Source organism: Cherax quadricarinatus, chromosome 62 (assembly GCF_038502225.1).
Source record: "Cherax quadricarinatus isolate ZL_2023a chromosome 62, ASM3850222v1, whole genome shotgun sequence".
Lineage (NCBI taxonomy): Eukaryota > Metazoa > Arthropoda > Malacostraca > Decapoda > Parastacidae > Cherax > Cherax quadricarinatus.
This window is the reverse complement of record NC_091353.1, coordinates 10,587,229-10,602,313: the sequence shown is the minus strand read 5'-3', so window position 1 is coordinate 10,602,313 and position 15,085 is coordinate 10,587,229. Positions and strand designations below refer to the sequence as shown.

The window sequence follows — 15,085 nt, the reverse complement described above, 5'->3', positions numbered from 1 at the left end:
GACCATACTTCACACTCATACAAAGATCATACTTCACACTCATATCAAAGTGTTGGCAGCATTATATTCTGGTACACTCCCTTTTGGAATCCATAGACAATCTTACTCCCCTCAGACTCCTCGAGAGCTAACTCCTCAACTCAGTCACGGTTCCTACTAAAGAGGGAAGGTTAGGTTTAATTCCATAACCCAAAGATCTAGCCTCCAATGTTTCACACACTTACGCTAGTCTCTAGGTTGGATTATTTAATGTACGTGAAACACTTACTATAAGTAGGCCATTCATCTAGACTATTGATGAAATACATGCATTCATATCCTTTCATCTAACACAGTGTGTATTGGAAGCTCGAACCTCCGTTAACTGACCGCATGGTTCTTTCGCAAGACGAGAACTAAGAGCTGCCATATAATCCCCAACAGCAAGACAAGTATATGTCATACCTGACAATGCCCTCCGTGTACATATAGACGGTGAGTGGAAGGAAGGAGGTGACCAATACGTAGAGCCTCACGTCACACTTGTAGCCTCCCACCAGCAGGGGGTTGTGGATGTACCTCTGTACCACAGCACTCGTGGTATAGCTCAGCTCGTGCAGGTCCTGCAACACCAGTTATTATCATCACGTGAAGCGGTAAATACGAATGGAACATTCGGCACAAACTCTTCAACATCACAAATAACCCGCAGTATACTGGCTCCTCTCCTTTCCGTTAGTATGACTTTGTAAATGGTCCAAGTCGGACCGGAACGTCGTCATAAGCTCCTCTCTCCTTTTTGTGTATTATTATAGTTAAGATATTGTGCCTTTTTGCTCAACGTAAACATAGAATAAGACAAGACAGACTAAGGTAAGAAAAGTTGTACTTTGACAAAGGTTGACAAAGCTTCTAGAGAGCGAAACGTTGCCACAGAAAATTGTCAATCTAGTTGCATTTGTCATTTTCCCCTAAAATATTGTCGGTAAGTCTACCAACATTATTACAGTAATAAGAGGTCATAATCACTACAAAGACCTGCCAAATATGGGTTGGTAGACCTGCTGAATGTGGTCCTCTTTTCTTATACTCAGTAGCTAAGGCAGTTACCTGGAAGATGGATATGCCTCGTCCCTGAGAACTGCCAATAGGCTTGCAAATCCAGATGTTGTGTGATGCTGCGTCTTGGCTGACCTGACCTGGTGTTTGGCTTGACCCGAGGGACGCTGAGTGACCTGAGGGAATGTTAGAAGTGAGAGGGACAGAAGTGAGAGGAAGAACGGCAGTATAAAAACTCTCGGAATTTTTCAAGGTAATAATGGTAGAATTACCTAATGTTAGGTTAATGGACACATGCAACTAATGTGATATTTTATTGTGTGCAACGTTTCGCTGGAGAACGAAACGTTGCTACAATAAAATAGTATCATATTACTTGCATGTGTCAATTTACCTAATATATCAAGGGTAAAGGAAGGACTTGCTATTTTATTCTGTGAAAGAAAAATTTAAAAAGTCATATATACCACACATGAATAAATCTGAAACACAGGAATATAAAAAAGTTATCCTCTTATATTGAGTTTAATTCATATAAATTGTCATGTTTGATAAGGTAAGCTTTAGAGGTTTAAAGATAATTATAATGCTTAATTTATATAGAAAGTAACAAAAACACAGAAAACATAAAATATATATTAATTTAGGTCAAGATTATTTAGGTTTAGTTATTATTATTTTTTAATTTAGCAGGCAGCTGGAATTATCAGGAATTTAACTACATCGAATATTATTTAAGTACCTGTGCTTCCTGCTGGACTCTTGGGCCCCTGATCCTGCTTGCTGTGGTACATGAGTCGCGTGTACTCAGCCACCAGCTTGGTGTACTCACACGGCAGCAGGTACGTTGCAGGGCTGTCAGGCAAGGCAAACATTGAGCCATTCTTGCGACAAATTCAATGGCACTTTAGAAATACTTTAGTTACCACTTAAACTCTCTCTCATAGAAAACTGAGGTTCGCGTTTTCTTTACACGCTAACTTTAGTAAAACAATTTTTTTTCCACAGGATAATATAATAATACAAAATTATTGCTTTTCCATAAAATTACAGTAATTATTGTAACTATTATTATAAGTATTAACTCCATATTTAAATATTATTTAAGTAGCTTGTTTATATTATTTTATTTAATTCCCAGCGGCTTGACTATAAACATCGAGTGACGACTCAGTGTATATACATTGAGGCGAGTGTATATCTCAGTCACATGATATATATACAGTGAGCTGTATGTCTCTCCGTGTATATATTCTAAGATTTATATATATATATATATATATATATATATATATATATATATATATATATATATATATATATATATATATATATATATATATATATATATATTATCACACTATATATATATATATATATAATATATATATATATATATATATATATATATATATATATATATATATATATATATATATATATATATATAAACATAAGAAAGAAGGAACACTGCAACAGGCCTACTGGCCTATGCGAGGCAGGTCCAATTCTCGCACCGGCTTAGCCAATGCCTTGACTTAGTCAGGTCAGTCACGTCACTAAGGAAGGAGCACGGCATCTGACCTAGTAGCACAAGCTAGTCAGGTCCAACTCACACCCACCCACACCCACTCATGTATTTATCCAACTTATTTTTAAACTACACAACGTCTTAGCTTCTATGACGGTACTTGGGAGTTTGTTCCACTCGTCCACAACTCTATTACCAAACCAGTACTTTCCTATATCCTTCCTGAATCTGATTTTTTCTAATTTAAAACCATTGTTGCGAGTCCTGTCTATGTTAGATATTTTCAGCACGTTATTTACATCCCATTTATTAATTCCTGTCTTCCATTTATACACCTCGATCATATCCCCCCTAATTCTACGCCTTTCTAGAGAGTGCAGATTCAGGGCCCTTAGTCTATCCTCATAGGGAAGGTTTCTGATACATGGGATCAACTTTGTCATCCTCCTCTGTACGTTTTCCAGACCACTTATATCCATTCTGTAATACGGTGACCAGAACTGTGCAGCATAGTCTAAATGAGGCCTAACCAAGGATATATAGAGTTGAAGAACAACCTGAGGACTTCCATTATTTATACTTCTAGATATGGAGCCAAGAATTCTGTTAGCTTTATTTGGAACACTAATGCACTGTTCTCTTCGTTTCAGATTACTGCTAACCAGAACTCCTAAATCCTTTTCGCAATCAGTAGTATTAAGATCTACATTATTTAGTTTATATATGGCATGGTTATTTTCCTGTCCAACATTTAGAACTTTGCATTTGTCAATATTAAACTGCATCTGCCACTTCTCCGACCACTGCATCAGTCTATTCAAATCTTCCTGGAGTGCTCTAATGTTTATATCAAGGATGAAGGTATTCCGTGTTTCAGTAGTCCTGTAGGAAAAAACTTGATAACTAAAAGGAAATCTCATAAGTGTCCCGTGGCCTAGTTGGCAGCACTCTCGCCTCACACATTGAGTGTATGTGCTTCGATCCCCAGGCGGGTGGAAACATTGGAACATTGGTCGTATTTCCTTACACCTGATGTCTCTGTTCACCTAGCAGTAAGTAGGTACTTGGGTGTTAGTCACCTTCCCTCTGCTCTCCTTGTTCACTTAATAATAAGTAGGTACGTGGATGTTAGTGGACTGATGTGGGTGACATAAGACAGACAGCCGTCCACGATGATGACGCACTGACTTTCTTGGGTTATCCTGGGTAGCTAACATTCCCTATCCTGGGTTGTTAATCCTCCCTACTCTGGGTTATCCTGGGTTCTTAACCCTCCCTACCCCAGGTTATCCTGAGTGGCTAAAACTCCCTACCCCAGGTTATCCTGAGTGGTTAACGCTCCCTACCCCAGGTTATTCTGAGTGGCTAACCCTCCGGGGATAAAAATCCCAACAAAATCTTATACCAGTTTAATCTTCATGATTCTCCTGTACTCTCCCGGCCCGGGTCTTTTCCAGATGATGACCCGGCCGTGTCTCTTTGTCCTGGGAGTGTCTAAGACCTATGTCTGCCATGGGAGAAGGTACAAGTACCTCCTCATCTTCTGGGACCAACTGTCCCCAGGCCTAGCTCCATTCCCCGCCCTCACGGGGCTCGTAGGGAGAAGCTAGGCCTCTGCTCTGCCATTTTCCCCGCCCCAGGGGGGGCGGCTCGTGGGAATGGCAGTCTTGTGAGTTGCAGGTGGTAGCAAGCTCTGGCTCTGGCACCTTCTCCGCCCTAGGAGGGCTCGTGGGAGTGGCTTCTCTACCAGTTTAAGATAACAGAAGAAAGATAATGAACTTGACTGAAAAATGACAGTCTGAGATGAGTAATGGAATCTTTAAATTGGGAATGAAAGTTATGAGAAATTTGGAATAAAGAAGAAACAGTAAACACAGAAATAAAGTAGAAGGGATGATAGTATTAACCAAGGTGGTGGTGCATACTCACGTAATATTAACCAAGGTGGTGGTGCATACTCACGTAATATTAACCAAGGTGGTGGTGCATACTCACGTAATATTAACAAAGGTGGTGGTGCATACTCACGTAATATTAACCAAGGTGGTGGTGCATACTCACGTAATATTAACCAAGGTGGTGGTGCATACTCACGTAATATTAACCAAGGTGGTGGTGCATACTCACGTAATAATAACAAAGGTGGTGGTGCATACTCACGTAATATTAACCAAGGTGATGGTGCATACTCACGTAATATTAACCAAGGTGGTGGTGCATACTCACGTAATATTAACCAAGGTGGTGGTGCATACTCACGTAATATTAACCAAGGTGGTGGTGCATACTCACGTAATATTAACAAAGGTGGTGGTGCATACTCACGTGATATTAACAAAGGTGGTGGTGCATACTCACGTGATATTAACCAAGGTGGTGGTGCATACTCACGTAATATTAACCAAGGTGGTGGTGCATACTCACGTAATATTAACCAAGGTGGTGGTGCATACTCACGTAATATTAACCAAGGTGGTGGTGCATACTCACGAAATATTAACCAAGGTGGTGGTGCATACTCACGTAATATTAACCAAGGTGGTGGTGCATACTCACATAATATTAACCAAGGTGGTGGTGCATACTCACGTAATATTAACCAAGGTGGTGGTGCATACTCACATAATATTAACCAAGGTGGTGGTGCATACTCACATAATATTAACAAAGGTGGTGGTGCATACTCACATAATGGTGGTGCATACTCACGTACCAAGGTGGTGGTGCATACTCACATAATATTAACAAAGGTGGTGGTGCATACTCACATAATATTAACAAAGGTGGTGGTGCATACTCACATAATATTAACCAAGGTGGTGGTGCATACTCACATAATATTAACCAAGGTGATGGTGCATACTCACGTAATATTAACCAAGGTGGTGGTGCATACTCACGTAATATTAACCAAGGTGGTGGTGCATACTCACGTAATATTAACCAAGGTGATGGTGCATACTCACGTAATATTAACCAAGGTGGTGGTGCATACTCACGTAATATTAACCAAGGTGATGGTGCATACTCACGTAATATTAACCAAGGTGGTGGTGCATACTCACGTAATATTAACCAAGGTGGTGGTGCATACTCACGTAATATTAACCAAGGTGGTGGTGCATACTCACATAATATTAACCAAGGTGGTGGTGCATACTCACGTAATATTAACCAAGGTGGTGGTGCATACTCACGTAATATTAACCAAGGTGGTGGTGCATACTCACGTAATATTAACCAAGGTGGTGGTGCATACTCACGTAATATTAACCAAGGTGGTGGTGCATACTCACGTAATATTAACCAAGGTGGTGGTGCATACTCACGTAATATTAACCAAGGTGATGGTGCATACTCACATAATATTAACCAAGGTGGTGGTGCATACTCACGTAATATTAACCAAGGTGGTGGTGCATACTCACGTAATATTAACCAAGGTGGTGGTGCATACTCACATAATATTAACCAAGGTGGTGGTGCATACTCACGTAATATTAACCAAGGTGGTGGTGCATACTCACATAAAATCAAAGACAGCCCCAAACACATGCTTCATCTTCTGCAGTGCCCGGGCCAGACTGTCCTTCCTACACAGACCATTGGCACGAGGTATGTGGTTGATTACCTGTGGTAACAACACTTCTTACAATCAATGTTTTGAAACCTTATATATATATATATATATATATATATATATATATATATATATATATATATATATATATATATATATATATATATATATATATAGGGAAGTACCACCTCTATAGCTGGAATGGGGACCCTCATCCTCAGAGAAGACAATAAACGTACCTCAGGGAAAACTCAAGGTTCTCCCCGGAGCTGTTTGAATATTTTCTTCTCCTACCACCCCCTATATATTTTTTATTCTATGTGAACATTTATTAATAAACAAAATACATTTACAGAAAAAAACATAAACATGAATACAATGGCACAATGTATCAAAGATCATGAATTTCCTCCAGCTCCTCCGAGGCTGGACGTGAGCCAAGTATGCAGCAAGCATTTCCTCTCTGGATGGCGACGCTGAGGCGCTGGAACATGAAAGTATATATATATATATATATATATATATATATATATATATATATATATATATATATATATATATATATATATATATGTATATATATATATATATATATATATATATATATATATATATAATTTAGATTTTTTGGTAATTTAGAATTTGATGAAAAATAATTTTGAAGACATACCTGGTAGGGTTTAAGTCTGCGATAAACCCCGGGGGGAAATCCGTGTCTCCACCATATATTCCAGGAGGGGCACGCCGCCCCCCACTCCTCTGACCCCTCCACCGCCCCCTCCCACACCCGCCAACCACGTTCCACACACACCTGTGACACCAATATTAGTATTAGTGGTAGTATAAGTAATATTTATTATAATTAATAATATAACTTCAATCTCTAAATTAGGATTAAAAATAATCCTGACTGGTGGTGAACAGGCTCCTTGCAACCTTAATGACCCACCTGAACTACCGCACCTACTGCCACCTCAGTAACTTCACCTAGCGTCTCTCACCTGGCTACAAGTATCTTTTCTTCTGTATCATATATATTTCCTGCTCTGAGTAACTCACGTGAAGAAAAATATATATCATTTGTCACGGCTGAATTATGTGAAATATATCTCTGGTCTTGTGTGTGTGTGGTTATCCTGTCGTACATGACAGATCTCAGATCACAATATCAAGGAGAAGAATCATTTACACCTGACTTATGCTACGTTATGAACGCATTTGTAAATAAGACAGTGCGGGTTACGGTGTTTTATTGATAAAGTCGCTGGATGGGCGAAATGTGTTCGCAGTAATATGACATGAATCGTATTGGGTGTGTTATTTATATAACTGTCTGGCTGGTGCCACCATTGTGCTGTCATGACTGTATTGAAGACAGTTACTGGTTTTTTTATTTTCGCCTCGTTAGGCAGGGAGTGAGCAGGTGACTCACTCCCTTTGCCTGCTACAGAATCTACTTAGTTGATAACGAAAGCCATGAGACGTGTTGCATGTCGCTACTTGCCTGCTATAACGAACTGACTCGTTCCTTCCAAGATTTCTAAATGAGTAGACCTGAATTTGAGCTCTTAATAAATATTTACAATTTACATCGACAAAAATATGTTCTGGGATCACGAAGGTTAACTAAGTTGGTGATGCAACCCTCGAAGCTTAAATAAGCTGGCCAAGCTGCTAACGTCGACTGCCACTCACAATAATTGTCCTCACTGCCTTAACTGTACCTCGGTCAACCACTCGTGTATATATATATATATATATATATATATATATATATATATATATATATATATATATATATATATATATATATATATATATATAAGTTAACAGTGAATAAAGTTTTGGAGAGAGAAGAAATGTGAACACTAGTTACTACAATACCACACCCACGAATAACACCACGATAACAGTGCATGTTGTCGTGGTGTTAGCCAGCCTGAGGCGAGAGAGGGTCTGCTGTTCAGGCCTGCTTCTAAATGTGAGGTAACCTCAATCACCGCAACAGCCACAGCACCTAAAGTTGGTTGGGATTTAAATATTTAACATGGAGTAAGGAATCTTAGTCAACCAGGTTAACCCAGGGTAGGGAGTGTTAGCCAACCAGGATAACCCAGGGTAGGGAGTCTTAGCCGCCCTGGATAACCCAGGGTAGGGAGTGTTAGCCACACAGGATAACCTTGGGTAGGGAGTCTTAACCGCCCAGGATAACCCAGGGTAGGGAGTGTTAGCCACCCAGGATAACCCAGGGTAGGGAGTGTTAGCCGCCCAGGATAAATCAGGGTAGGGAGTGTTAGCCACCCAGGATAACCCAGGGTAGGGAGTCTTAGCTGCCCAGGATAACCCAGGGAAAGGAGTGTTAGCCACCCAGGATAACCCAGGGTAGGGAGTCTTAGCCGTCCAGGATAACCCAGGGGAGGGAGTCTTAGCCGCCCAGGATAACCCAGGGTAGGGAGTGTTAGCCACCCAGGATAACCCAGGGTAGGGGTGTTAGCCACCGTGGATAACCAAGGGTAGGGAGTCCCCAGGTCACAGTGCTTGTCCCCAGGTCACAGTGCTGGTCCCTCAGGTCACGGTGCTACTTCCTCAGGTCACAGTGCTGGTCCCCAGGTCACAGTGCTTGTCCCAAGGCCACAGTGCTAGTCCCCCAGGTCACAGTGCTTGTCCCCAGGTCACATTACTGGTCCCCAGGTTACAGTACTTGTCCTCAGGTCACAGTGCTAGTCCCCAGATCAGAGTGCTGGCCCCTCAGGTCACGGTGCTAGTTCCTCAGGTCACGGTGCTTGTCCCCAGGTCACAGTCCTGGTCCCTCAGGTCACGGTGCTAGTTCCTCAGGTCACGGTGCTAGTTCCCCAGGTCACAGTGCTGGTCCCTCAGGTCACGGTGCTAGTTCCTCAGGTCACAGTGCTAGTGCCCCATGTCACAGTGCTAGTTCCTCAGGTCACAGTGCTAGTTCCCCATGTCACAGTGCTGGTCCCTCAGGTCACGGTGCTAGTTCCTCAGGTCACAGCGCTAGTTCCCCAGGTCACAGTGCTGGTCCCTCAGGTCACGGTGCTAGTTCCTCAGGTCACAGTGCTAGTTCCCAAGGTCACAGTGCTGGAACTTAGGCCACAGTGCTGGTCCCTATGTCACAGTACTGGTCCCTCAGGTCACGGTGCTAGTTCCTGAGGTCACAGTGCTGGACCCCAGGTCACAGTGCTGGACCCCAGGTCACAGTGCTGAAACCATGGTCAAAGTACTGGACCCCAGGTCACAGTGTTGGGCCCCAGGTCACAGTGCTGGGCCCCAGGCCACAGTGCTGGACCCCAGGGCACAGTGCCGGACCCCAGGTCACAGTGCTGGACCCAAGGTCACAGTGCTGAACCCCAGGTCACAGTGCTGGACCCCAGGTCACAGTGCTGGACCCCAGGCAACAGTGGTGGACCCCAGGTCACAGTGGTGGACCCCTGGTCACAGTGCTGGACCCCAGGTCACAGTGCCGGACCACAGGCCACAGTGCCGATCCCAGGTCATAGTGCTGGACCCAAGGTCACATTTCTGAACCCCAGGTCACAGTGCTGGACCTCAGGTCACGGTGCTAGTTCCTCAGGTCACAGTGCTAGTTCCTCAGGTCACAGTGCTGGTCCCTCAGGTCACGGTGCTAGTTTCTCAGGTCACAGTGCTAGTTCCCAAGGTCACAGTGCTGGAACTTAGGCCACAGTTCTGGTCCCTAGGCCACAGTGCTGGTCCCTCAGGTCACGGTGCTAGTTCCCGAAGTCACAGTGCTGGACCCCAGGTCATAGTGCTGGACCCAAGGTCACAGTTCTGAACCCCAGGTCACAGTGCTGGACCTCAGGTCACGGTGCTAGTTTCTCAGGTCACAGTGCTAGTTCCCAAGGTCACAGTGCTGGAACTTAGGCCACAGTTCTGGTCCCTAGGCCACAGTGCTGGTCCCTCAGGTCACGGTGCTAGTTCCCGAGGTCACAGTGCTGGACCCCAGGTCACAGTGCTGGACCCAAGGTCACAGTGCTGAACCCCAGGTCACAGTGCTGGACCCCAGGTCACAGTGCTGGACCCCAGGTCACAGTGCTGGACCCCAGGTCACAGTGCTGGACCCCAGGTCACAGTTACAACTAAAGACAAACATAACCGCTTAACTAGACTTCTCAGCGTTCAAATTGTCCGGTGAGTCTCACTAAACATACCCCTGTTTATATCCGGCTTGTTAACCCAGCACGCCAGGGCAGGGAGGGAGGGAGGGAGGGAGGAAGTGAGGGAGGGAGGGAGGAATGGAGGGAGGAAGGAAGGAAGGGAGGAAGGGAGGGAGGGAGGGAGGGAGGGAGGAATGGAGGAAGGGAGGAAGGGAGGGAGGGAGGGAGGGAGGGAGGGAGGGAGGGAGGGAGGAAGGAAGGAAGGGAGGAAGGGAGGGAGGGAGGAAGGAAGGGAGGGAGGGAGGAAGGTAGGGAGGAAGGGAGGGAGGGAGGGAGGGAGGAATGGAGGAAGGGAGGAAGGGAGGGAGGGAGGAAGGAAGGGAGGGAGCGAGGGAGGGAGGGAGGAATGGAGAGGGATGGACAATGGAGGGAGGGAGGAAGGGAGGGAGGGAGGAAGGGAGGGAGGGAGGGATGGAGAGAGGGAGAGAGGGAGGGAGGTAGTTAGGGAGGGAGAGAGGGAGAGAGGGAGGGAGGGAGAAGGGGAGGGAGGAAGGGAAAGAGGGAGGGAGAGAGGAAGGGAGGGAGAGAGGGAGGGAGGGAGGGAGGAAGGGAGGGAGGGAGGAAGGAAGGGAGGGAGGGAGTTAGGCAGGGAGGGAGGAAATTAGGGAGGAAGGTAGGGAGGAAGTTAGGCAGGAAGGGAGGGAGGAAGTTAGGCAGGAAGGGAGGGAGTTAGGAAGGGAGAGAGGGAGGAATTGAGGGAGGGAGGAATTGAGGGAGGGAGGAAGGGAGGGAGGAAGGATGGGAGGGAGGGAGGGAGGGAGGGAGGGAGAGAGGGAGAGAGGGAGGGAGGGAAACAGAGAGGGAGGAAGGGAGGGAGAGATGAAGGGAGGGAGAGAGGGAGGAAGGGAGGGACGAAGGAAGGGAGGGAGGAAGGAAAGGAGGGAGGAAGGGAGGGACGAAGGAAGGGAGGGAGGGAGGGAGGGAGGGAGGGAGGAAGTGAGGAATGGAAGGAGGGAGGAAGGGAGGGAGTGAGGAAGGAAGGAAGGGAGGGAGGGAGGGAGGGAGGGAGGAATGGAGGGAGGGAGGGGGAGGGAGGGAGGGAGGAAGGAAGGAAGGGAGGGAGGGAGGGAGGAATGGAGGGAGGGAGGAAGGGAGGGAGGGAGGAAGGGAGGGAGGGGGAGGGATGGAGAGAGGGAGAGAGGGAGGGAGGGAGGGAGGGAGGGAGGGAGGGAGGGAGAGAGGGAGAGAGGGAGGGAGGGAGAAAGGGAAGGAGGAAGGGAGGGAGGGAGGGAGAGAGGAAGGGAGGGAGAGAAGAAGGGAGGAAGGGAGGGAGAGAGGAAGGGAGGAAGGGAGGGAGAGAGGAAGGAAGGGAGGGAGAGAGGGAGGAAGGGAGGGAGGGAGGAAGGGAGAGAGGGAGGAAGGGAGAGAGGGAGAGAGGGAGAGAGGCAGGGAGGGAAACAGAGAGGGAGGAAGGGAGGGAGAGATGAAGGGAGGGAGAGAGGGAGGAAGGGAGGAGGAATGGAGGGAGGGAGGAAGGAACGGAGGGAGGGAGGGAGGGAGGGAATGGAGGAATGGAGGGAGGGAAAGTGAGGGAGTAAGGGAGGGAGGGAGGGTAGGAGGAAGTGAGGGAGGGAGGGAGGAATGGAGGGAGGGAGGAAGGAACGGAGGGAGGGAGGGAGGGAGGGAGGGAGGAGGATGGAGATGTGGAGGGAGGAAGTGAGGGAGTAAGGGAGGGAGGGAGGGTAGGAGGAAGTGAGGGAGGGAGGGAGGGAGGGAGGGAGGAAGGGAGGGAGGGAGGAAGGAAGGGAGGGAGGGAGTTAGGAAGGAAGGGAGGAAGGGAGGGAGGAAGGGAGGGAGGAAGGAAGGGAGGGAGGGAGTTAGGAAGGAAGGGAAGGAGGGAGGGAGGGAGGGAACTGGTTATTAATTAGGTCATCCAACTAGAAGGTCATGAAGGAGGTTATTAACCTGGTAATGATCACAGAGGTTATTAACCTGGTAATGATCACAGAGGTTATTAACCTGGTAATGATCACAGAGGTTATTAACCTGGTAATGATCACAGAGGTTATTAACCTGGTAATGATCACAGAGGTTATTAACCTGGTAATGATCACAGAGGTTATTAACCTGGTAATGATCACAGAGGTTATTAACCTGGTAATGATCACAGAGGTTATTAACCTGGTAATGATCACAGAGGTTAGGTAATGATCACAGAGGTATTACCTGGTAATGATCACAGAGGTATTATGAGGTTATTAACACAGAGATCACAGAGGTTATTAACCTGGTAATGATCACAGAGGGGAATGATCTTTTAACCTGGTAATGATCACCCTAATGATCACAGAGGTTATTAACCTGGTAATGATCACAGAGGTTATTAACCTGGTAATGATCACAGAGGTTATTAACCTGGTAATGATCACAGAGGGGAAGCTTTCCACCCTACCTTCCCCTCACCTCCCTCCCTAACTCCCTCCCTCTCCCTTCCTCTCTTCCTCTCTTCTTCCCTCCCTGGTCGTTTAGGACCTCGTTTGACCTGATCTAGTTATTGGGTCATAAAAACATGTAGTGATCATGTCTCCCTAACACATCTATCTTGTAATGATGTCAGGTTCAGTTTAACTAGCCTTTCCTTATCTATTTAACTAGTCTCGTTGCAAACCTCTGCACGTTAGTGTCTCCATACTTTAACGGGTGTGGGTTCCATGCTGGTGCTGCGTACTCTAAGATCTGCCTCACATCTGTAAAGGGTCGTGAATGTCTTGATATTCCTGATTTGCCAGACGAGCATTGGCAGTTGATGTTTTCGACTGCTGTGAGTCTTGGGTGATATGCTCGACAGTATGTTTACCCCCTAGGTCTGTCTCCTCTGCAGCTCAGAGTCTCCTTGCACAGGCTTCTTATGAGCTCTTTGTTGGGGATGAGTTTCAGGTGGTGGAGGATGTGTGGGTGGGTGGAAGTAGACAGGTGGTGGTGGGTGGGTGGAGGAAGGTAGACAGGGGGAGGAGAAAGTGTGGGTGGGTGGAGGTCGATAGGTGGTGGTAGTGGGTGTGGAAGTCGACAGGTGGTGGTGGTGGTGGTGGGTGTGGAGGTCGACAGGTGGTGGTGGTGGGTGTGGAGGTCGACAGGTGGTGGTGGTGGGTGTGGAGGTCGACAGGTAGTGGTGGTGGGTGTGGATGTCGACAGGTGGTGGTGGTGGTGGGTGTGGAGGTCGACAGGTGGTGGTGGTGGGTGTGGAGGGCGACAGGTGGTGGTGGTGGGTGTGGAGGTCGACAGGTGGTGGTGGTGGTGCGTGTGGAGGTCGACAGGTGGTGGTGGTGGTTGGTGTGGAGGTCGACAGGTTGTGGTGGGTGTGGAGGTCAACAGGTGGTGGTGGTGGTGGTGGTGGTGGAGGTCGACAGATGGTGGTGGTGGGTGTGGAGGTCGACAGGTGGTGGTGGTGGGTGTGGAAGTCGACTGGTGGTGGTGGTGGTGGTGGTGGGTGTGGAGGTCGACAGGTAGTGGTGGTGGGTGTGGAGGTCGACAGGTGGTGGTGGTGGGTGTGGAGGTCGACAGGTAGTGGTGGTGGGTGTGGAGGTCGACAGGTGGTGGTGGTGGTGGGTGTGGAGGTCGACAGGTGGTGGTGGTGGGTGTGGAGGTCGACAGGTGGTGGTGGTGGGTGTGGAGGTCGACAGGTGGTGGTGGGTGTGGAGGTCGACAGGTGGTGGTGGGTGTGGAGGTCGACAGGTGGTGGTGGTGGTGGGTGTGGAGGTCGACAGGTGGTGGTGAGTGTGGAGGTCGACAGGTGGTGGTGGTGGGTGTGGAGGTCGACAGGTGGTGGTGGTGGGTGTGGAGGTCGACAGGTGGTGGTGGGTGTGGAGGTCGACAGCTGGTGGTGGTGGTGGTGGGTGTGGAGGTCGACAGGTGGTGGTGGTGGTGGGTGTGGAGGTCGACAGGTGGTGGTGGTGGTGGGTGTGGAGGTCAACAGGTGGTGGTGGTGGTGGTAGTGGTGGTGGTGGAGGTCGACAGATGGTGGTGGTGGTGGTGTGGAGGTCGACAGGTGGTGGTGGTGGGTGTGGAGGTCGACAGGTGGTGGTGGTGGTGGGTGTGGAGGTCGACAGGTAGTGGTGGTGGGTGTGGAGGTCGACAGGTGGTGGTGGTGGGTGTGGAGGTCGACAGGTGGTGGTGGGTGTGGAGGTCGACAGCTGGCGGTTGTGGTGGTGGGTGTGGAGGTCGACAGGTGGTGGTGGTGGTGGGTGTGGAGGTCAACAGGTGGTGGTGGTGGTGGAGGTCGACAGAAGGTGGTGGTGGTGGGTGTGGAGGTCGACAGGTGGTGGTGGTGGTGGGTGTGGAGGTCGACAGGTGGTGGTGGTGGGTGTGGAGGTCGACAGGTAGTGGTGGTGGGTGTGGAGGTCGACAGGTGGTGGTGGTGGGTGTGGAGGTCGACAGGTGGTGGTGGTGGTGGGTGTGGAGGTCGACAGGTGGTGGTGGTGGGTGTGGAGGTCGAAAGGTGGTGGTGGTGGTGGGTGTGGAGGTCGACAGGTGGTGGTGGTGGTGGGTGAGGAGGTCGACAGGTGGTGGTGGTGGTGGGTGTGGAGGTCGACAGGTGGTGGTGGTGGGTGTGGAGGTCGACAGGTGGTGGTGGTGGTGGTGGGTGTGGAAGTCGACAGGTGGTGGTGGTGGGTGTGCAGGTCGACAGGTGGTGGTGGTGGTGCGTGTGGAGGTCGACAGGTGGTGGTGGTGGTGGGTGTGGAGGTCGACAGGTTGTGGTGGTGGTGGGTGTGGAGGTCGACAGGTGGTGGTGGTGGTGGGTGTGGAGGT

General features: G+C 48.2%; 1 protein-coding gene across 1 annotated transcript in view; it reads right to left on the bottom strand.

Annotated features, from left to right (window-relative positions):
- LOC128687108 (tubulin polyglutamylase ttll-5-like) overlaps nt 1–15,085 on the bottom strand; it is a 38,489-nt gene that overhangs the window by 9,061 nt on the left and 14,343 nt on the right. Inside the window, exons 2-6 of the mRNA XM_070098303.1 lie at nt 6,820–6,960; nt 6,097–6,200; nt 1,781–1,893; nt 1,090–1,214; nt 445–602 (exon numbers count right to left, since the gene is read on the bottom strand). Coding sequence (XP_069954404.1) covers nt 445–602; nt 1,090–1,214; nt 1,781–1,893; nt 6,097–6,200; nt 6,820–6,960 — 641 coding nt within the window. The remainder of the gene's footprint in view (nt 1–444; nt 603–1,089; nt 1,215–1,780; nt 1,894–6,096; nt 6,201–6,819; nt 6,961–15,085) is intronic.